General features: G+C 42.7%; 1 protein-coding gene across 5 annotated transcripts in view; it reads left to right on the top strand.

Moving 5' to 3' along the window:
• The window catches only part of LOC129858487 (glycine receptor subunit alphaZ1), a 96406-nt gene extending 73505 nt beyond the window's left edge, over nucleotides 1-22901 (top strand). For all 5 annotated transcript variants that reach the window (XM_055927752.1, XM_055927750.1, XM_055927751.1 and 2 more), the window contains 2 exons: nucleotides 1811-1957; nucleotides 18293-22901. In XM_055927752.1, the coding sequence (XP_055783727.1) occupies nucleotides 1811-1957; nucleotides 18293-18586 (441 nt within the window). In that variant the 3' untranslated portion in view covers nucleotides 18587-22901. The remainder of the gene's footprint in view (nucleotides 1-1810; nucleotides 1958-18292) is intronic.
• The last annotated feature ends 1504 nt before the right edge of the window (nucleotides 22902-24405 follow it).

The raw sequence follows: 24405 nt of genomic DNA, 5'->3' as shown, positions 1-24405 counted from the left end.
CAGGGCCACTTGGTCACTGACTTGTCAAATACAGTGAGCTTCAGCTGAACTGACAAGCCAACCCAGTCTGGCTTTAGCCCCATTTCCAGGTCAAAGATGTGGTTTCCAAAAATCTCTCTCTGTCACTGCTCAGGCAGAGCAGAGTCCTGCCAATCCAATTGACCGTACAGACTACAGTGTACTGGACAGTTCTTAGAGTTTGAAGTTAAATGTTGTCTTTGTAGCAGACATCAAATTAATGAATCAAGGATCATAGGATTATTAGATACAGATACAGTGTCTTTAGAAAGTAGTTAGACCCCTTGACTTTTTCCTTACAGCTTACAGCCTTATTCTAAAATAGTTCATTTTTTTAAAGTCCTCATCAGTCAACACACAATACCCCATAATGACAAAACAAAAACAGGTTTTTAGACATTTTTGCTAATGTATTAAAAATGAAACACAGAAATTCCTCATTTACATAAGAATTCAGACCCTTTGCCATGAGACTCGAAATTGAGCACAGGGTGCATCCTGTTTCCATTGATCATTCTTGAGAAGTTTCTACAACTTGATTGGAGTCCACCTGTGGTAAATTCAATTGATTGGAAAGGCACACACCTGTCTATATAAGGTCTTACAGTTGACAGTGCATGTCAGAGCAAAAACCAAGCCATGAGGTCAAAGGAATTGTCCATAGATCTCTGAGACAGGATTGTCCATAGATCTCCGAGACAGGATTGTGTTGAGGCACAGATCTGGGGAAGGGTACCAAAAACTGTCTGCAGCATTGAAGGTTCCCGGATAACACAGTGGCCTCCATCATCCTTAAATGGAAGAAGTTTGGAACCACCACTCCACCAATCAGGTCTTTATGGTAGAGTGGCCAGACGAAAGCCACTCATCAGTAAAAGGAACATGACAGCCCACTTGGAGTTTGCCAAAAGGCACCTAAAGGACTCTCAAACAATGAGAAACAAGATTCTCTGGTCTGATGAAACTAAGATTGAACTGTTTGGCCTGAATGCCAAGTGTCACTTCTGGAGGAAAACTGTCACCATCCCTATGGTGAAGCATGGTGGTGGCAGCATCATGATGTGGGGATGTTTTTCAGCATCAGGGACTGGCAGACTAGTCAGGATTGAGGGAAAGATGAACAGAGAGAAGTACAGAGAGATTATTGATGAAAACCTGCTCCAGAGCGCTCAGGACTTCAGACTGGGGCGAAGGTTCACCTTCCAACAGGACAACGACCCTAAGCACACAGCCAAGACAACGCAGGAGTGGCTTCGGGACAAGTCTCTGGATGTCCTTGAGTGGCCCAGCCAGAGCCCAGACTTGAACCCGATTGAACATTTCTTGAGAGACCTGAAAATGGCTGTGCAGCGATGCTCCCCATCCAACCTGACAGAGCTTGAGAGGATCTGCAGGGATGAATGGGTGAAACTCCCCAAATACAGGTGTGACAAACTTGTAGCGTCATACAGTAGACCAAGAAGACTCAAGGCTGTAATCGCTGCCAATGGTGCTTCAACAAAGTATTAAGTAAAGGGTCTGAATACTTAAGTAAATGTGATATTTCAGTTTTGCAAAAATTTGTCAAACCGGTTTTTGCTTTGTCATTATGGAGTATTGTGTGTAGATTGATGAGGGGGGAAACAATTTAATTCATTTTAGAATAAGGCTGTAATGTAACAAAATGTGGAAAAACGCCTAGGGGTCTGAATACTTTCCCAATGGACATGGTACTGTACATTATCTTTGACTCCAAGATCAGTTGTTGTTGTCCTCCTCCTGCTTACCATCGTGTCCTCCTGCCCAATCACAGGTGTCGTATGTGAAAGCCATTGACATCTGGATGGCCGTGTGCCTCCTGTTTGTCTTCTCGGCCCTGCTCGAGTACGCTGCTGTGAACTTCATCGCTCGGCAACACAAGGAACTGCTGCGCTTCAGGAGGAGAAGGAGACACATGAAGGTCAATAAACTGCTTTTTAAAATTATTGTGATCAAATGTTTATTATCCAATCATAGATTAGACTAAGACTTTTCACAGGAACCCTTCCCATCACCTCAACCCCCTCCTCTGAACTGCCCCAACCAGCAAGAGAGCCAGCCTCAGTTAAATATGACACTTTTTGTTTTCTTATATTCTCTACAAGTACACAACAGTACATATTTAATGCTGAGGGAGTATTGAGAATGATTAAAGTCATTAGTGTTTGTCCCAAATGGCACCCTAGTCCCTTTATAGTGCACTAATTTTGACCAGAGCCCATAGAGAATAGGCTCAAATGTAGTGCACTATATAGCGTGCCATTTGCGACACATCCATGGACACAGACCAAACAGAAGAATGAGCTGTGTATCAGATTCACAACAATAGATTTATTCCCACATGCCCTACAGTGCCTTGCAAAAGTATTCATCCCGCTTGGCGTTTTTCCTATTTTGTTGCATTACAACCTGTAATTTAAATGGATTTTTATTTGGATTTCATGTAATGGACATACACAAAATAGTCCAAATTGGTGAAGTGAAATGGGAAAAAATTACTTGTTTCAAAAAAGTCTTCTTTTTTTTTTAAATGGAAAAGGGGTACGTGCATATGTATTCACCCCTTTGCTATGAAGTCCCTAAATAAGATCTGGTGCAACCAATTACCTTCAGACGTCACATAATTAGTTAAATAACGTCCACCTGTGTGCAATCTAAGTGTCACATGATCTGTCACATGATCTCAGTATAAATACACCTGTTCTGAAAGGCCCCAGAGTCTGAAACACCACTAAGCAAAGGGCAACACCAAACAAGTGTTGAACCATGAACCATGAAGATCAAGGAGCTCTCCAAACAGGTCAGGGACAAAGTTGTGGAGAAGTACAGATCAGGGTTGGGTTCTAAAAAATATCAGAAACTTTGAACATCCCACGGAGCACCATTAAATCCATTATTAAAAAATTGAAAGAATATGGCACCACAACAAACCTGCCAAGAGAGGGCCGCCCACCAAAACTCACAGACCAGGCAAGGAGGGCATTAATCAGAGAGGCAACAAAGAGACCAAAGATAACCCTGAAGGAGCTGCAAAGCTCCACAGCAGAGATTGGAGGAGCTGTCCATAGGACCACTTTACATTCCACAGAGCTGGGCTTTACGGAAGAGTGGCCAGAAAAAGCCATTGCTTAGAGAAAAAAATAAGCAACCACATTTGGTGTTCACCAAAAGGCATGTGGGAGACTCCCCAAACATATGGAAGAGGGTACTCTGGTCAGATGAGACTAAAATTGAGCTTTTTGGCCATTAAGGAAAACGCTATGTCTGGCGCAAACCCAACATCCCTCATTACCCCGAGAATACCATCCCCACAGTGAAGCATGGTGGTGGCAGCATCATGCTGTGGGATGTTTTTCATCGGCAGGGACTGGGAAACTGGTCAGAATTTAAGGAATGATGGATGGTGCTAAATACAGGGAAATTCTTGTGGGAAACCTGTTTCAGTCTTCCAGAGATTTGAGACTGGGACGGATTTGAGACTGGCACCTTCCAGCAGGACAATGACGCTAAGCACACTGCTAAAGCAACACTCGAGTGGTTTAAGGGGAAACATTGAAATGTCTTGGAATGGCCTAGTCAAAGCCCAGACCTCAATCCAATTGAGAATCTGTGGTATGACTTAAAGATTACTGTACACCAGCGGAAGCCATCCAACTTGAAGGAGCTGGAGCAGTTTTGTCTTGAAGAATGGGCAAAAATCCCAGTGGCTAGATGTGCCAAGCTTATAGAGACATACCCCAAGAGACTTGCAGCTGTAATTGCTGCAAAGGTTGCTCTACAAAGTATTGACTTTTGGGGGGTGAATATTTGTGCACACTCAAGTTTTCAGGGTTTTTTGTCTTATTTCTTGTTTGTTTCACAGTAAAAAATATTTTGCATCTTCAAAGTGGTAGGCATGTTGTGTAAATCAAATGATAGAATTCCCCCAAAAATCCATTTTAATTCCAAGTTGTAAAGCAATAAAATAGGAAAAATGCCAAGGGGGGTGTATCAGATTCACAACAATGGAATTTTTTCCCACATGCCTTAACGTGGTCTATCGTCTAACAGGCCCAGGAGGACACCAGGTTGTAACGGTAGGGTTTAAAGGCCACTGCAATACAACATTCCCAATGGGCGGTGCCTGTTATCCTTGTATTAAAGTCAGTTAAACAAGTAGTCAGGAACTTGTTTTATAGCCTGATCCCAGATCTGTTGTTGTGTAGCCAACTCCTGTTGTCATTGGCATACCTAGTTTTTAGTGCACATTGACCAAAGTAGTTGGCAAGACAGCACAAACAGATCTGGGATCAGGCTATAAAACAAGTAGATTGAAATTGAAAACCTCATCGCTACACTCTGTTTTTTTTGCTTTTAATAAGATGTCAGATCCAAACAAACTCTGTAGCTGTTGTTTGTCTGATAGTGTTTGTGTTATTGATGTCTTGAAGACTGAATATCAAATAGAGCTATAAAAGTATGACTCATTTAGTAGTATCTTTCTACCACAGAGAGTGTTGTTCCCTCATCCTAAAACTCAGATCCAGCTAGGGGACTCTTTCTCTGCATCACTCATCTCATTTCTCTGAGGGGCAGCTAGGCGGAGGAATTCAGATGTTAGATTTTTTTTTTTACTGTTTAATCAATCAATTTTATCTGTCCAGATGAATTGATCAAATCCAAGACCATGTAATTTATTTAGAAGTAAACCTGTCAGCCTTGAAGCTAATAGAATAGGTCTGAGGAGGAGGGAGGAGGGGGAGGGGGAGGAGGAGGGGAGGAGGAGGAGAGAGGGGAGGAGGGGAGGAGGAGGAAGAGAAAGAGGAGGAGGGGGTTGAGAAAACACAGAAACCCTTCAAGGAGTTAGACATAAACATTCCATAAACTCCTTGTCATTCCGTGCGCCTTGACCGGGCGGACAGGCAGGCAGGAGGCTACAGCCACTGACTACTTCCAAGGGAATATGGATCCAGAGAGAGAATAAAAAAAACTCTAAATAAATCCTCAATACTATTGCTATAATCAATAATCCCTGAAAGGAGGGTATGTACTAGGTGAGGGTAGATTAGTCTACTGTTCCTTGGAGCACTAGTCTCTCTCAGGTAAATCGAGAAGCTGGCCACATCCCTAATGGCAACCATAGGGCTCTGGTCAAAAGTAGTGCACTATACAGGGAATAGGGTGCCATAGGGCTCTGGTCAAAAGTAGTGCACTATACAGGGAATAGGGTGCCATAGGGCTCTGGTCAAAAGTAGTGCACTATACAGGGAATAGGGTGCCATAGGGCTCTGGTCAATAGTAGTGTGCTATTTATTAGGATTTTTTTATTTCACCTTTATTTAACCAGGTAGGCTAGTTGAGAACAAGTTCTCATTTACAACTGCGACGTGGCCAAGATAAAGCAAAGCAGTGCTACAAAAACAACAACACAGAGTTACACATGGGATAAATACATGTACAGTCAATTACACAATAGAAAAATATATATACAGTGTGTGCAAATGAAGTAATATTAGAGAGGTAAGGCAATAAATAGGCCAATAGTGGTGAAATAATTACAATTTAGCAATTAAACACTGGAGTGATAGATGTGCAGATGATGATGTGCAAGTAGAGATACTGCTGAGTACCATACAGTGTTTAGTGCTCCCATCTCTACAAGAGATGATAGCTGGTAGTCCTGGAGTTTGTCATGAATGACTCAGATCTTCATCCAGTCTTTTACATGGTATGAGTTCTGGAGATTCCGGTTTGGTGATGTCATCATGTAGTCTAGTATGTGAAATGCAAGTCAAGCATTATTCTGCTGCGTTTTATAGAAAATGCTGACAAATACTTGTTTGAGTGGTGTTAGGCCTATATAGTATTGCCGTTAACAATAGTATCATAAAATAGGACAAATATAAGCACCCGCCAAATTACTATTTAGTATTATTATATAGTGTAGTATTGCAGTTAACTATATTATCATATTATGTTATTATTTTAACATTTTTTTATGTAATTATTAACCAAATATCCTGTGAAAATGAGTATAAATCCGTGTTTGAGCGGTGTTAGGCCTATAGTATTGAAATTAATAATATTATCAAGTGTTGATGATTATAAGCCCATTATGAAAGGATATATCCTGCATTTACTTACAGCTCTGAATGATATTGAGAGTTTTTGAAGTTTTATCAGATGACAGGCTAGCTGCTATGTAAAATAACTAGATTGATGTTGTATGACTTTACCATCTGTCACGATCATGTGGAGGATTGACGGACCAAAACGCAGCATTTGGAAAATAAGCCATCTTCTTTTAATTAAACGAACGAAGATGAACATGAAACGAAAAAACACTATTACAAACAAACAAAACAACAAATGATCGTGAAGCTAAATAACGTTGTGCACTTACACACACAGGCTACAAACGTTCTGACATAGACAATTACTCACAACCAATGAGAGCCTATGGCTACCCTAAATAAGGCTCCCAATCAGAGACAACCGAAATCAGCTGTCTCTAATTGGGAACTCATTCAGGCAACCATAGACTCTCCTAGACAACTAAACATACATAGACAACACTAGACACATGTACTCCACACAAACCCATATACTATACCCAACAACCCCTTTACCATAAAAACACCCAAAACCAACAAAACACAAACATTCCCCATGTCACACCCTGACCTAACTAAAATAATAAAGAAAACAAAGAATACTAAGGCCAGGGTGTGACATAACCCCCCCCTTAAGGTGCGAACTCCGGGCGCACCATTACACAGTCTAGGGGAGGGTCTGGGTGGGCTTCCATCCACGGTGGCGGCTCCGGCTCCGGTCGTGGTCCCCACGTCACCACAGTCCCCAACCACCTCCTAGGCTTCCTCCAAATGACCCCCCTCCACATTAACCCCATTGCATTAAGGGGCAGTTCCGGACTAAGGGGCAGCTCCGGACTAAGGGGCAGTACCAGGGTAAGGGGCAGTACCAGGGTCAGGGGCAGTACTAGGGTCAGGGGCAGTATCAGGGTCAGGGGCAGTATCAGGGTCAGGGGCAGCACCAGGGTAAGGGGCAGCACCAGGGTAAGGGGCAGCTCCGGACTGAGGAATGGCAGCTCCGGACTGAGGAATGGCAGCTCCGGACTGAGGGACTGCAGCTCCGGACTGAGGGACGGCCCATGGCTGGCTGACGGATCTGGCTGCTCATGGCTGGCTGACGGATCTGGCTGCTCATGGCTGGCTGACGGATCTGGCTGCTCATGGCTGGCTGACGGATCTGGCTGCTCATGGCTGGCTGACGGATCTGGCTGCTCATGGCTGGCTGACGGATCTGGCTGCTCATGGCTAGCTGACGGATCTGGCTGCTCATGGCTAGCTGACGGATCTGGCTGCTCATGGCTAGCTGACGGATCTGGCTGCTCATGGCTAGCTGACGGATCTGGCTGCTCATGGCTAGCTGACGGATCTGGCTGCTCATGGCTAGCTGACGGATCTGGCTGCTCATGGCTAACTGACGGATCTGGCTGCTCATGGCTAACTGACGGATCTGGCTGCTCATGGCTAGCTGACGGATCTGGCTGCTCATGGCTAGCTGACGGATCTGGCTGCTCATGGCTAGCTGACGGATCTGGCTGCTCATGGCTAGCTGACGGATCTGGCTGCTCATGGCTAGCTGACGGATCTGGCTGCTCATGGCTAGCTGACGGATCTGGCTGCTCATGGCTGGCTGACGGATCTGGCTGCTCATGGCTGGCTGACGGATCTGGCTGCTCATGGCTGGCTGACTGATCTGGCTGCTCATGGCTGGCTGACTGATCTGGCTGCTCCTGTCTGATTGGCGGCTCTGGCAGATCCTGTCTGGTTGGCGGCTCTGGCGGATCCTGTCTGACGGACGGCTCTAGCGGCTCCTGTCTGGCGGACGGCTCTAGCGCTCCTGTCTGGCGGACGGCTCTAGCGGCTCCTGTCTGGCGGACGGCTCTAGCGGCTCCTGTCTGGCGGACGGCTCTAGCGGCTCCTGTCTGGCGGACGGCTCTAGCGGCTCCTGTCTGGCGGACGGCTCTAGCGGCTCCTGTCTGGCGGACGGCTCTAGCGGCTCCTGTCTGGCGGACGGCTCTAGCGGCTCCTGTCTGGCGGACGGCTCTAGCGGCTCCTGTCTGGCGGACGGCTCTAGCGGCTCCTGTCTGGCGGACGGCTCAGTGGGCTCATGGCAGACGGGCGGCTTTGCAGGCTCATGGCAGACGGGCAGCTTTGCAGGCTCATTGCAGACGGATGGCTCAGATGGTGCTGGGGAGACGGATGGCTCAGATGGCGCTGGGGAGACGGATGGCTCAGATGGCGCTTGGCAGACGGGCAGTTCAGTCATCGCTGTGCAGACGGCAGACTCCTGCCGGCTGAGGCGCACTGTAGGCCTGGTGCGTGGTGCCGGGACTGGTAGCACCGGGCTGGGGACACGCATCTCAGGGCTAGTGCGGGGAGCAGCAACAGGACGCACAGGACTCTGGGGACACACAGGAGGCTTGGTGCGTGGTTTAGACACTGGTGGTAAAGGGCTGGAGACACGCACCATATAGCTAGTGCGTGGAGGAGGCACTGGTGGTACTGGGTTGGGGCGGGGAGGTGGCGCCGGAAATACCGGACCGTGCAGGCGTACTGGCTCCCTTGAACGCCGAGCCTGCCCAACCTTACCTGGTTGTATGCTCCCCGTCGCCTGACCAGTGCGGGGAGGTGGAATAACCCGCACCGGCCTATGTAGGCGAACCGGGGACACCATGCGTAAGGCTGGTGCCATGTACGCCGGCCCGAGGAGACGCACTGGTGACCAGATGCGTTGGGCCGGCTTCATGACATACGGCTCAACGCTCAGTCTAGCCCGGCCGATACGTGGAGCTGAAATGTACCGAACCGGGCTATGCACGTGTACAGGAGACACCGTGCGCTCTACTGCGTAACACGGTGTCTGCCCGTACTCTCGCTCTCCACGGTAAGTACAGGGAGTAGGCGCAGGTTTCCTACCTGACTTCGCCACACTCCCTTTAAGGCCCCCCCCAAGAAATTTTTGGGTTGTACTCACGGGTTTCCAGCCTTGTCTCCGTGCTGCCTCCTCATATCGCCTCCTCTCGGCTTTAGCTGCCTCCAGCTCTTCACGAGGAAGGCGATATTCTCCCGGTTGAGCCCACGGCCCCTTACCATCCAGTATCTCCTCCCATGTCCATGAATCCTGTGTAGGTAGGTCCTGTTGCCGCTTTCCATGCCGCTTGGTCCTATAATGGTGAGTAATTCTGTCTCGATCGTGTGGAGGATTGACGGACCAAAACGCAGCATTTGGAAAATAAGCCATCTTCTTTTAATTAAACGAACGAAGATGAACATGAAACGAAAAAACACTATTACAAACAAACAAAACAACAAATGATCGTGAAGCTAAATAACGTTGTGCACTTACACACACAGGCTACAAACGTTCTGACATAGACAATTACTCACAACCAATGAGAGCCTATGGCTACCCTAAATAAGGCTCCCAATCAGAGACAACCGAAATCAGCTGTCTCTAATTGGGAACTCATTCAGGCAACCATAGACTCTCCTAGACAACTAAACATACATAGACAACACTAGACACATGTACTCCACACAAACCCATATACTATACCCAACAACCCCTTTACCATAAAAACACCCAAAACCAACAAAACACAAACATTCCCCATGTCACACCCTGACCTAACTAAAATAATAAAGAAAACAAAGAATACTAAGGCCAGGGTGTGACACCATCCTGATCTACAGAAAGACATGTTGTAGGACTTTACCATTACCAGTTCAGTGTGTGTGTTCAGCCTTCTAAAGGCTATCATTCAGCCAGGTCAGCCTTCTAAAGGCTATCATTCAGCCAGGTCAGCCTTCTAAAGGCTATCATTCAGCCAGGTCAGCCTTCTAAAGGCTATCATTCAGCCAGGTCACTCTTCTAAAGGATATCATTCAGCCAGGTCAGCCTTCTAAAGGCTATCATTCAGCCAGTTCATCCTTCTAAAGGCTATCATTCAGCCAGGTCAGCCTTCTAAAGGCTATCATTCAGCCAGTTCAACCTTCTAAAGGCTATCATTCAGCCAGGTCAGCCATCTAAAGGCTATCATTCAGCCAGTTCATCCTTCTAAAGGCTATCATTCAGCCAGGTCAGCCTTCTAAAGGCATCATTCAGCCAGGTCACTCTTCTAAAGGATGTCATTCAGCCAGGTCAGCCTTCTAAAGGCTATCATTCAGCCAGTTCATCCTTCTAAAGGCTATCATTCAGCCAGGTCATCCTTCTAAAGGCTATCATTCAGCCAGGTCAGCCATCTAAAGGCTATCATTCAGCCAGTTCATCCTTCTAAAGGCTATCATTCAGCCAGTTCATCCTTCTAAAGGCTATCATTCAGCCAGTTCATCCTTCTAAAGGCTATCATTCAGCCAGGTCAGCCTTCTAAAGGCTATCATTCAGCCAGGTCACCCTTCTAAAGGCTATCATTCAGCCAGGTCAGCCTTCTAAAGGCTATCATTCAGCCAGGTCAGCCTTCTAAAGGCTATCATTCAGCCAGGTCAACCCAGAGGACTGCTCCTCTGCTCTCTCTGCAGTGAGGAACCTGTCACTTCTACCCTTGACACAATTAAACAACCTCTCTGGTTCTCTCTGGTTCTGGCTGAGCATCGGGATACATAGCACACACACACGCAGCTCCAGGACCAATCTTCAACAGCTGCAGTGGAAATCTTGTTGTTTCTCCGTTGGTGTTTAATTGGTCGATGATTGTCACTGATAACCTAGAGAGTGCCCATCAGCTGCTACCTGACCTGGTTGAAAACTGATGGTCGCTGATTAGAAAGACAATGAGGGTGAAATCTACAAACGAACGCTGCAGCCTTTCCTCTGTGTGTGTGTGTGTGTGTGTGTGTGTGTGTGTGTGTGTGTGTGTGTGTGTGTGTGTGTGTGTGTGTGTGTGTGTGTGTGTGTGTGTGTGTGTGTGTGTGTGTGTGTGTGTGTGTGTGTGTGTGTGTGTGTGTGTGTGTGTGGGTGGATGTTTATGTATGTGTGCGTACCTCTATATGAAGGTGACAGATTGAGGTCTCCCCCTCCTGGCCAGATGGTGTAACTGTAGACGGCAGATCAATAGCAACAGGCAGACTATTCATCTGTTGCCTTGAAGTATAGACTGACTTTCCAGCAGCAACCCACTCCCTCGACACACACACACACGCACACGCACACGCACACACACACACACACACACACACATGTACCCGACAAGATCCTCTCGAGACTGAAAGAAAGAGAGAAAGGTCTTAGGAGTAAACTAAATAATGAAATCACTTGCCCAACTGCAGCCAACCAATATTATCCACCAGCATTGAATAAAATAATAGCAAACTGCATGTAATTTGACAAGCTCCTCTCGAGACTGTAAGAAAGGCCTTACCGAATAAACATGAATAAATATTGACTTGATTAAAACTTGACCCAACTGCAGAATACAAGATATCAATGGTGTCTCCTTTAAGGATTGTATAAAGAATATCAATGGAATTATAGCAGTTACAGAATTCATAATAATACATGATTTAATTAGCCATAGAGACATGTCTGTAGCCTATACCCAACCACAATAACAACAGCCATATAGCCCATGCATTAAAGATGCACTCCAGGATCTTAAGCGTAATACATTCGTAACATTTATACACTGAACAAAAAAATATCAACACAACATGCAACAATTTCAAAGACTTTACTGAGTTACAGTTCATAAAAGGAAATCAGTCAATTGAAATAAATTCAGTAGGCCCTAATCTATGGATTCCACATGACTGGGCAGGGGGCGCAGCCCTGGGGGGGGCTTGGGAGGACATAGGCCAACCCACTTGGGAGCCAGGCCCACCCACTTGGGAGCCAGGCCCAGCCAATCAGAATTAGTTTTCCCCCACAAAATGGCTTTATTACAGACAGAAATACTCCTCAGTTCTATCAGCTGTCCGAAGAAGCCGGGTGTGGTGGTCCTGGGCTGGCGTGGTTACACGTGGTCTGTGGGTTTTAGTCCAGTTGGACAAAATGCCAAATTCTAGAAAACAATGTTGGAGGCGGCTTATGGTAGAGAATTTAACACTCTGGTGGACATTCTTGCAGTCAGCATGTTAATGGCACGCTCCCTCAAAACTTGAGACATCTGTGACATTGTGTTGTGTGACAAAACTGCTCATTTTAGATGGGCCTTTTATTGTCCCCTGCAGAAGGTGCACCTGTGTAATGATCATGCTGTTTAATCAGCTTCTTGATATGCCACACCTGTCAGGTAAATGGATAATCTTGGTGAAGGAGAAATGCTCACTAACAGGAAAGTAAACAAATTTGTGCACAACATTTGAGAGAAATAAGCTTTTTGTGTGTATGGAACATTTCTGGGATCTTTTATTTTCCGCTCATGACATATGGGACCAACACTTTACATGTTGCGTTTATATTTTTGTTCAGTGGTACAAATTGTATTTGTAAGATATCTAATTGTTAGTGCACAAAATGTCTTCCATTCTGTTACATACTGTAATTCCATTTTTTTCCCATGGTCGAATAAGGAAGACATTTGTCTGTGGCTCATTTGTGATGCTAGTCAGCCAATGCCTCCACGCCAGGCAGTCACTAAAAACAACCCAAAAAACTAAACTCTAGTCTAAAATATTAGCGTCCAGAAACGTCTCAGCTAAGTGGATAGCTCCTTTCTGTCAGCTATCCTTTTCCCCTTCAGTCCAAACTGAGATATATTAATAACTAGGGGACATGATGTGACCCCTGCAGATACAGTGTTCCACTGGCTAACGATGACAGGGCCTTATTAGGACCAGACTTCCTGATTGATCCAGGATAATCAGCTCATTAGGCCTGATAAGAGACTGGATTAGCTAGGTAAATAAGTGGCAAGCGACAGGAAGCTACTCTCAGCCAGTGTCTGCAGGACATGAAGGAGATAAATTATGTGAACTCATTGTTTCTTTGCGAAGTAAAAGATAATACATACAAAAAATAATACATAGAACAAAGACAAGTTATTGAACTTCTGTACAATATTTTCACAGTACAAAATATATTACGTAGTATAAAGATGTTATAATTTACTTGTGTTTCAACTGTGAAGAATATTTGTAAACAGTTTTACATTAACAATGTCTAAAATCCAGAATTTCTGCCATTCTGAAGCAAAAACCCATAGAGCACTAGTGAGAGAGATGATAAGGGACTATTTTGTTGTGTTTCAACTGTGACTTATATTTCTAAACAGTTTTACATGAACATGGCCTAAAGTCATGTATTCAGGCAGTTTCGACAACGCAGAACTGATCGATAATATGAGACACTGTGGCTTTTTAAACAGTTTTCAATAAACATAGTCTAAAATCATGTTTGATGTCATTTTTAAGTAACAACTAGTGCAGTACTGGTAGTAGAGATGATGGGAACACTATGCGACACTATTTGGTTGCAACTGTGAAATATAGTTTTAAACAGTTTTATATTAACAATGTCTAAAATCCAGAATTTATGCTGTTCTAAAGCGAGAACCGATGAGAGAGACAATTTAGTTGTGTTTCAACTGTGAAGCAAAATATAATGTTCAAAGAAGTCAGTCAAGGTATTTGTTTTATTTGACTTTGCGTCCGAGAAACCAGCCCTTATCAGTACTACTACTTCAACATTCTCCTCAGATTACCTGATCCTTTAATAATGAATATACCAATCCTCAATATAAAAGCATGATAGCACGATATTAAAAAAGGAATGAGAATCCGATTGGAATGACTGGGAAAGGGTCGTGTATTGGCATTGGGGCTAAATTGCTTTGGGAAATCATAAAATGAACGGCAAGACACCAACTCCTTCGAGGAGAAGTTGATGATAGTCAGTCGTGACACTTCCCAAAACGACTTTGTGCAAATCAGCATTTTCCTTTTTCCAAGGCTGCATGACACCGCGACCCACGCAAAGGCAAATGTTTAGAAAGAACATAAGATGGAGCCTCCAACTAGTTGGCTTTACGGTTCTCTTTAATCTCAGCCATTAATCACATCACCACACACTAAGAGATATACAGGCATCTATCATGAGGAAACAATGTGATGGATCGAGGAGTCAAGACGTTCTTCTCTCTGTGTCTCACTAGACACCAAACAACCAACCAACCGGTCACCTCTCTTTCAATTCAATCTCAATTCAAAGGGCTTTATTGGCATGGGAAACATATGTTTACATTGCCATAGCAAGTCAAATAGATAATAAACAAAAGTGGAATAAACAAGGAAAATTTGACAGTAAACATTACACTCACAGAAGTTGGAAAAGAAGAGAGACATTTCAAATGTCATATTATGGTTATGTATAGTGTTATAACGATGTGCCAATAGTACAAAAGGGAAAATAAATAAACATAAATATTGGTTGTATATACAATGGTGTTTGTTCTTCACTGGTTGCCCTTTTCTTGTGGCAACAGGTCACATATCTTGCTGCTGTGATGGCTCACTGTGGTATTTCACCCAGTAGATATGGGAGTTTATCAAAATTGGATTTGTTTGTGGATTCTCTCTCTGACTTGCAAATGCAAAAGGAGGAGAATGAGTGAGGGAGGGAGGGAGGAGGAGGGAGGAGGAGAGAGGAGGAGAGAGGAGGAGGGAGCAGGAGAGAGGAGGAGGAGAGAGGAGAGAGGAGGAGAGAGGAGGAGAGAGGAGGAGGAGGAGGGAGGAGGAGAGAGGAGGAGGAGGAGGGAGGAGGAGAGAGGAGGAGAGAGCCTGATACTGCTTTTGTTCCAAGCCATACATTGTTTCCCTCACCACCACAAACCCAAAGGGCACCATTCCTCTCTCTCACTATTTATCTCCCCTTTGTACAATAAGAGTCTCTGCCCAGCTTACTGCTTTAATGGTGGAATGTTGAATTAGGGGGCCGGGTAATGAATCAGACAGCCTGGGCTGGGGCGGGCTAAAATGGCATCCTATTCCCTACATCGTACACTACTTTTGACCATAGGCCTAAGTCGAAAGTAGTGCACTATGTAGGGAATAGGATGCCATTTTGGGACGCCATCCTCCGCCATCCCTCTTTACTGCTCCACGTCACGTCCCCCAGCCAACACATTAATCATACGGCAGGAGGAGTGAATACTTACAAATGGTGGGCCAGCGCCACTGAAGGACAAGGGAAGGTTGACGCACAACACAGCCAGCATTAGATATCTCAGTCACTGTTACAGGAAAACAGTGGAGCAACGTAGCCAGCATTAGATATCTCAGTCACTGTTACAGGAAAACAGTGGAGCAACGTAGCTAGCATTAGATATCTCAGTCACTGTTACAGGAAAACAGTGGAGCAACGTAGCCAGCATTAGATATCTCAGTCACTGTTACAGGAAAACAGTGGAGCAACGTAGCCAGCATTAGATATCTCAGTCACTGTTACAGGAAAACAGTGGAGCAACGTAGCCAGCATTAGATATCTCAGTCACTGTTACAGGACAATAGTGGAGCAACACAGCCAGCATTAGATATCTCAGTCACTGTTACAGGACAATAGTGGAGCAACACAGCCAGCATTAGATGTCTCAGTCACTGTTACAGGACAATAGTGGAGCAACGTAGCCAGCATTAGATGTCTCAGTCACTGTTACAGGACAATAGTGGAGCAACGTAGCCAGCATTAGATATCTCAGTCACTGTTACAGGAAAACAGTGGAGCAACGTAGCCAGCATTAGATGTCTCAGTCACTGTTACAGGAAAACAGTGGAGCAACGTAGCTAGCATTAGATATCTCAGTCACTGTTACAGGAAAACAGTGGAGCAACGTAGCCAGCATTAGATATCTCAGTCACTGTTACAGGAAAACAGTGGAGCAACGTAGCCAGCATTAGATGTCTCAGTCACTGTTACAGGACAATAGTGGAGCAACGTAGCCAGCATTAGATATCTCAGTCACTGTTACAGGAAAACAGTGGAGCAACACAGCCAGCATTAGATGTCTCAGTCACTGTTACAGGAAAACAGTGGAGCAACGTAGCTAGCATTAGATATCTCAGTCACTGTTACAGGAAAACAGTGGAGCAACGTAGCTAGCATTAGATGTCTCAGTCACTGTTACAGGAAAACAGTGGAGCAACGTAGCTAGCATTAGATATCTCAGTCACTGTTACAGGAAAACAGTGGAGCAACGTAGCCAGCCTTAGATATCTCAGTCACTGTTACAGGAAAACAGTGGAGCAACGTAGCCAGCATTAGATATCTCAGTCACTGTTACAGGACAATAGTGGAGCAACATAGCTAGCATTAGATGTCTCAGTCACTGTTACAGGAAAACAGTGGAGCAACGTAGCTAGCATTAGATATCTCAGTCACTGTTACAGGAAAACAGTGGAGCAACGTAGCTAGCATTAGATGTCTCAGTCACTGTTACAGGAAAACAGTGGAGCAACGTAGCTAGCATTAGATATCTCAGTCACTGTTACAGGAAAACAGTGGAGCAACATAGCTAGCATTAGATGTCTCAGTCACTGTTACAGGAAAACAGTGGAGCAACGTAGCCAGCATTAGATATCTCAGTCACTGTTACAGGAAAACAGTGGAGCAACACAGCCAGCATTAGATGTCTCAGTCACTGTTACAGGAAAACAGTGGAGCAACGTAGCCAGCATTAGATATCTCAGTCACTGTTAATGGAGTGGAGGAGACGATCCAAAATGGGGGAGAAAGGAGAAGACCCGCCTACCCTTGTGTGTGTGTGTGTGTGTGTGTGTGTGTGTGTGTGTGTGTGTGTGTGTGTGCGCGTGCGTGCGTGCGTGTGTATTCATCCATTCAGCCCAACACACATGAACAGTTATAAATGGGGAGGGATAAAGACAAGGACAGAAGGAGGACATGGAGTCTACAAATGGAACCTAGAAAACTAAGGCTTGTATTTTAGACAAGGACAGAAGGAGGACATAGAGTCTACAAATGGAACCAAGAAAACTAAGGCTTGTATTTTAGACAAGGACAGAAGGAGGACATGGAGTCTACAAATGGAACCTAGAAAACTAAGGCTTGTATTTTAGACAAGGACAGAAGGAGGACATAGAGTCTACAAATGGAACCAAGAAAACTAAGGCTTGTATTTTAGACAAGGACAGAAGGAGGACATGGAGTCTACAAATGGAACCAAGAAAACTAAGGCTTGTATTTTAGACAAGGACAGAAGGACATTTACATTTTTCACACCGAGCAAAGACAGATAAGGGACCCTGATTGTTTGTGTGTGATGAGGTATTGTGGGGGCAGGGATTGTGTTAGCCAGCTACCTGTAATGAAATTGCAGTCAATAGGAAAATGCAATTTACGTACGTATGATATCGAGATAACGTGTCCTTTACAACATGTGCAAACCTTGCATCATAACCTTGAGTGATGTCATAGCTAAAATGTGAATCGTCGACCCATGCAATCCATATTTATCACAATGCATATCAATGGTCAGTGAGATAGTATCTGGATCATGAGGGACTTTGATATTTAAGGCTCAACCACATGTGCCTCAATATGTTAATTAATATGTCTCTGCAATACTTAAAGGCCCACTGTGATTTTGACAGCCATTATATGTGTTTTCAATTCACGAAATCTGTTAAGAGCCTTTTCCTTAAAGGCCCACTATGATTTAAGTCTGTTAAGAGTCTTTTCCTTGAAGACCCACTATGATTTAAGTCTGTTAAGAGCCTTTTCCTTTAACGGCCCACTATAATATAAGTCTGTTAAGAGCCTTTTCCTTAACGGCCCACTATAATTTAAGTCTGTTATTAAGAGCCTTTTCCTTGAAGACCCACTATAATTTAAGCCAGTTAAGAGCCTTTTCCTTGAAGACCCACTATGATTTAAACCAGTTAAGAGCCTTTTCCTTGAAGACCCACTATAATTTAAGCCAGTTAAGAGCCTTTTCCTTGAAGACCCACTAAGATTTAAGCCTTTTCCTTGAAGACCCACTATAATTTAAGTCTGTTAAGAGCCTTTTCCTTGAAGACCCACTATGATTTAAGCCAGTTAAGAGCCTTTTCCTTGAAGACCCACTATAATTTAAGTCTGTTAAGAGCCTTTTCCTTAACGGCCCACTATGATTTTCAACATGTGTTTTTATGACTTAAGGTGTGGGCCTTTAAGAGATATACAGAGAGAGAGCAGGCCTGGATATCAAATGTGTAATGGGTTTTTTGATTCCTAACAGAATGAATATTCGGCTGTGTTACAGGAGGATGAGGGCGGTGAGGGCCGGTTCAGCTTCACCGCCTATGGCATGGGCCCTGCCTGCCTGCAGGCCAAAGACGGCATGGCCATCAAAGGGAACAACAACAACGCCCCGACCGCCACTGCCGGCCCTCAGGAGAAAACGGTGGAAGAGATGCGCAAGCTCTTCATCGGCCGCGCCAAGAGGATCGACACGGTCTCTCGCGTGGCTTTCCCGCTAGTCTTCCTCATTTTTAATATTTTCTACTGGCTCGTATACAAGATCATCCGAAGCACGGATGTACACCGGATGACGTAAGCAAGGGAAGAGAGAGAGTTCAATACCACACCATCCTTCTCCCAAAACCAATACTCCTCGCTCTTCACTTGCTCACTTGCTTTTGGTGGCTATCGCCTTGGCAAAGGTAACTTATCAATATTTGTTATTTTATTTTATTTTCCCCCCTCTTTTCAACCTGAATAATCCGGACCAGTGCAATAGCAATGCAGTAAAATGCATGATATATGAATGTGGCAATATATTTACAAAACGATAAAGAAGTAAATGTTAAGACTTTTACCGATACATCCGAGAACTTGGGAATTTATGATAACTGAGAATTTAAAAAGAAAATTATTCTAAGAAGTGTTGCTTTTATTTTCGCAACTCAAAGAAGACAGACACTGCATTATAAAGAAGAAGAAGAAAGTTGGGGAAACATACAGCACTGTAATATACTATATATCTATCATATATTTAAAAACTGTTATTTCTTCGAAAAGGCAGATGTCTGGATGGAACACGAGGGATGGATTTTAAAAGGATACTAAGACGATTTAGTGTTTCCGTTAATAAAGTGATGCAAGGATCGTGTGTCCTATATATCTCAATTAGCTTCAATGTGTTTTGCAAGCACTTATCAACGCTCCCTGAGCCCTCAACAAAAAACTGAGATTTCATGTGGTTGATGCTGCTATCAACTATTTGAAGGAAACTTGATGAGTGGGGGAGTGAAAATAGTATTCTATTGTTTCTAACCGCTGTGGTCAACGTGTTCCTCTATCTGTCCTTAACTTTATTTCTCAATTGCATATCGTTTTTAATTTACGTGTCAAGTATATATCATGTTGCTGTAATCAGCTCAAGCTCTTCTTGGGAACTCTAAATTCTAAAGGGACATTTGCCATCATTCACATATCCTCATTATTGCATTCATTCATTCATTTATCCATGTGCTTTTTATAAGGATTTGGTTCTTAAATCAAAATATGATTCATTAAAAGTGAATCTACACTGGAAAATCTTCTTAAAAAAAAAAAAAATCCTGATTCTTCCTGATCATTTAATTGAAGCTCTACTGTTAACATTTGTTTAGTTCCTTTCATAGCGTATTACTCAGTTACGGTAAGATACCCAGCAGGCGACGGACAAAAATGTAGTGAGTTAAGATTAATACAAGAAAACACCTACTGTACCTTAACAATTATTACCATTAATATATTTACACACATTAATAATGTAGCTAAAAAACATATGCATTATTATCATCCTTTACTAAATATGCCTAAAAGATATTCACTCAAAATCATGGAAAATAGTTTGATACATTAACAACAATGATTAACACAATGTTCTCATTGGTGTATAATGCAGTACATGTTATAGTTCACAATACTACAGTATACTGTGAAATTGATTGATTAATACATTTATTCAACTAGTCAGTGGCTTGATTTAAGATACTGAAATCCATTACTTCTCACCAGGCTTTTCTATGCAATAATTAATATATGCAATTATTTTTTAATTAGCTTTACCATTTACAAAACATTATCATGAATCTGTTTGAACTTGTGTGTCATCAAGTCTTTTAATTTAAGACATCACAGATCACAGTGTTCATATTTCCAATGGTGGACATACATACAAACATACACAGGGCCTTCATATCTACACCCCCAAGCATAATGTAAACTATTCACCCTCCTCCTAGGCCCATCATTCTCCACACATTTACATTCAACTACAAATGGGCCAAGCTACAGTGGCTTTTCATATTGCATATTTAAGACTTTCTGCTCTCTGTAGCCCCACCTCTGGTACATTGTTTACCTAGCCAAAAGTGCTGTCACCAAGCCCCAGAAATAAAGACTACACTACTGCTAGCACAGGAAGTATGGCCTGCGACACATCGTCATGGATGGGAGACTCGGACACAGTTGAAATAAAAACTTGTCGAGTGAGTTTTTGCATTTAACTTTAATGCCAAATGTTATTTTCCTCTACTTGGGTTTTTATTCCAAACCAAATAAGTATTTTGTTAACCTATGATCATTGCCTTCCTGGTTTGGTTTTGAATATGATGTCATAAGGGGAAAGATGCCAGAACACCTTGGCAACAGATATTATGGACTGGTTCAGGATATTGTTTAGGTTTAGTTGTCGTAACTTAAATTGATTCAGTTCTTTCCATTGACTTCCCCGTGTGTGGATAACGTGCTTCCATTTCTTTTTTTGTGGTAATATAATGCTATTCAATTAACAATATTATATATTTTGATATGAAACTTTTTCTGCTTCTTCATCCCTGTTTTTTTTTTGTTTTTTTTCTTGAAAAGTGTAATCCGTTACTTTAACAGGTCATAGATTTTCGAATGTGTTAATGATAGTTTGAGGTAGTTTGATGTTTGAGGCTTGATGGACTTTGAGATTATAACAATATTTTACATTTCGGTCAACTATTTCTTCAATTCATATTATCTTCCAGTAATTCATATTACCTTCCAGTTGAGGCAGTATTTGTCAAAACATATGTGTGTTTTCTAACAGACACAGTCCATGGGTAAATTGATTTGAAGGTCTATGTTTTTGTAGTAGTGTTGTTTTATCCCAGCAAATTAACTTTTCTACATGGGGCATACTTATGTTAATTTATAATGTTATGCTTTACCCAACACTATGCATTTATAAAAGTTCATTGTTAGAATGGGGTTAAAACAGATTGGCCATTTAAAATATCAGCACAGTAATCAATGTTTTGAAATTGCTGAATGATTTGTTGATAGATACAATATTTATTTGTTGGCTGTAATATTTCAGTACAGAATTTGACCATGAATCTTTCCTCGGTTTTGACTTCCTCAACCAAAAATATCCATTAAATAAACTGCTATCCAGTGTTGAATATGCAACAAACTAGGAACTAGTCATATCATATACCTCCACTCAATCACCATGATATTCACTCATCCATTCAATAGTTATGGATTGAACTCTGTGCCCTGACCATGTGAAGGATCACTGCACTTGGGAAAATGCTATATGGATTTATTGTAACCAATTGCTTATTAAGGTGCATTATTACTAGCGACCTGTCCAGGGCGTGTACTTGTACATCAAGCTGCCTCATGCTACAGAAACAGGAGATAGGCTCCAGGGTTGGGGTCAATTCCAATTTGAATTGAATTTTAAGTCAATTCAGAATCGACCTGGAATTCGAATTGAATACATGAGAAATGAATAGTCAGAAAGAATTGAATTGGAATTGAATTTCTGGAATTGACCCTGACCCTGATAGGCTCCTGCCCTACGGGACAAGGGGCAGGGGCTCGGACAAGGCTTACTTTGTTTATTATGTTATTCAAGATGGAAATGACACTTACTGCTCTGACTAGACAACTTCAACAAGGTCTAACGTATTCTAGAACACTGACACATTCTAGAACAAGAATTGTATGTTTAACTTAATTGCTCAGCAGATCAATGTTCAAAGTATGGAAGTGGTAGGAATGTTTACTGATGGGGAAAACTCCATTGAACAGATAGGACTTCCTACCCTTCATATCAACCTGACCTATCATAATGTCAAATATTATTGACAATGAAGGACGTTCATATAATATTTGGCATATAGGACAGTGCAATATGAACATTTTAAAAGTATGAAATTCAACTAGCATGTTATGATTTGTTAGTAATTGCTGATAACAACAGCTGTTTGATTCTGTTTATTGTATTTTTAATATATCAGATGCCCTGGTTGTGGTGACGCACTCACCACCCAGTGATAGAGATGGACAGAAATAACCAGTCATGAACTGAACTGTACACAAAAATGGAAATGTTTCTATTTATGTATTTCTATTCATTTTTAGCACAAGTTGGAATGGCCTTAATTTAGTTTTACTTGCTTAAATATTGTGTATTGGCACAAAGTGCACATCTTAATTTGCTAATTACAGTTATGATAATAATCCAAGAGTGCACTTCAGAAGAAGGAAAAAAGTTCAGCAAATCCTCTTTTTTTTTTTATTCAAATGTGAAAACACTGAATATTTTGCATGCATATAATTACAATGGCAGATATTTTGGGCTTGTACAAAAATGTTAGCAATTTGAAGAAAAAAAAGGAATGTACAATTTCTGCTGTAAATGTATATAACTAAATATTTATTGAAATATGTCATTATAAGTAATTCTAATTACAATTAAAGGTTTTCTGAACAAAAATCTCTTTACCTTTTTTTGAAAGAATTGTCAAGAGTTGGACTATTGCTTTCTGTTACAAAGCTCAAGGATCTGTGTATAATCATAAAAAGTATAAAAAATGTCAAACAATAAATGCTGTCCGTAGGTTGTTGTATTCATTCTATCGCTAACTAGCAAAAAGCCCTTGAGGAGACAATTATTTTTCTCTTCACTTTATGATTGAATTAGGCTTGCTATAATTGACTTTAAAAAACATGTTACATAAATGGTACTCATTTTAAAAATTAAATACAAATTGTCATTATTACCATTTGTAAGGTCATATTCCTAAGATTCAGTGGTAAATTCGCACACAACGGAGATGGAAGGTACAGTAGCAGTGTTTCAATGTCGTCTTTCGCCACAAAAGGAGCGGCTCCTCCGGCGTTCCTTCCGCAGCCGTGGGGCAGTGTTGTCACTTTGTTCCTTGATCTGATCTATAGGCTATATAGGCTATTCATCAAAGCGGCCTATTTTTCATTGATAACCAAATGTAATCTCAGCAACTGTTCAAACAGTAAACCAAACATCAAGAATCCACCGAAAAACATATTTTGTTTACAAGTATAGACGGATTAGTTTACAACATCACGAAAATTATGCACACGCTTCAATGCGGCAAAGGTCCGTGTGCTGTTGTGATTCTGGAAGGCCAGATATCTAGCAAAAATGACAAGAAGCTGAGAGATTTTTTCCCCCAGCACTGCTAACGACAATTTTGGTCCGCTCATACAGGAGTAAAAAAGGCACAGAGCACTATTTTTATTTATTTATATATATATATATACACTACGGTTTTTATGGAATATCTACATAGGCGACAGAGGCCCATTATCAGAAACCATCACTCCTGTGTTCCAATGGCACGTTGTGTTAGCTAATCCAAGTTTATCATTATAAAAGGTTAATTGATCATTAGAAAAACCTTTTGCAATTATGTTAGCACAGCTGAAAACTGTTGTTCTGATTAAATAAGCAATAGAACTGGCCTTGTTTAGACTAGTTCAGTATCTGGAGCATCAGCATTTGTGGGTTTGATTACAGGCTCAAAATGGCCAGAAACAAATCATTTTCTTCTGAAACTCGGCAGTCTATTCTTGTTCTGAGAAATGAAGGCTTATATATTAATGAATTCATCAGTCAAGGAGCCCAATATACTGTAGACCTACAGATGTGTATGGAATGTAAGACATAGTGTTTTCTGACTTATAGAGGGAGACCATAGAGAGGGAGAACCTAGAGAGAGGGAACCTAGAGAGGGAGATCCTCGAGAGGGAGACCCTAGAGAGAGGGAGACCCGAAAGAGAGAGACCCTAGAGAGAGGGAACCTAGAGAGGGAGACCCAAAAGAGAGAGACCCTAGAGAGAGGGAACCTAGAGAGGGAGGCCCCAGAGAGGGAGACCGTAGAGTGGGAGAACCTATAGAGGGAGACCCTAGAGAGGGAACCTAGAAAGAGGGAACCTAGTGAGGGAGACCCTAGAGAGAGGGAACCTAGTGAGGGAGACCCCAGAGAGGGAGACCATAGAGTGGGAGACCCTAGTGAGGGAAACCCTTGAGAGGGGAAACTAGAGAGGGAGACCCCAGAGAGGGAGACCCTAGAGAGGGTAAAC

Source organism: Salvelinus fontinalis, chromosome 6 (genome assembly GCF_029448725.1).
Source record: "Salvelinus fontinalis isolate EN_2023a chromosome 6, ASM2944872v1, whole genome shotgun sequence".
Lineage (NCBI taxonomy): Eukaryota > Metazoa > Chordata > Actinopteri > Salmoniformes > Salmonidae > Salvelinus > Salvelinus fontinalis.
The sequence above is the reverse complement of the archived record's forward strand: the minus strand, read 5'-3'. Positions and strand labels throughout refer to the sequence as shown.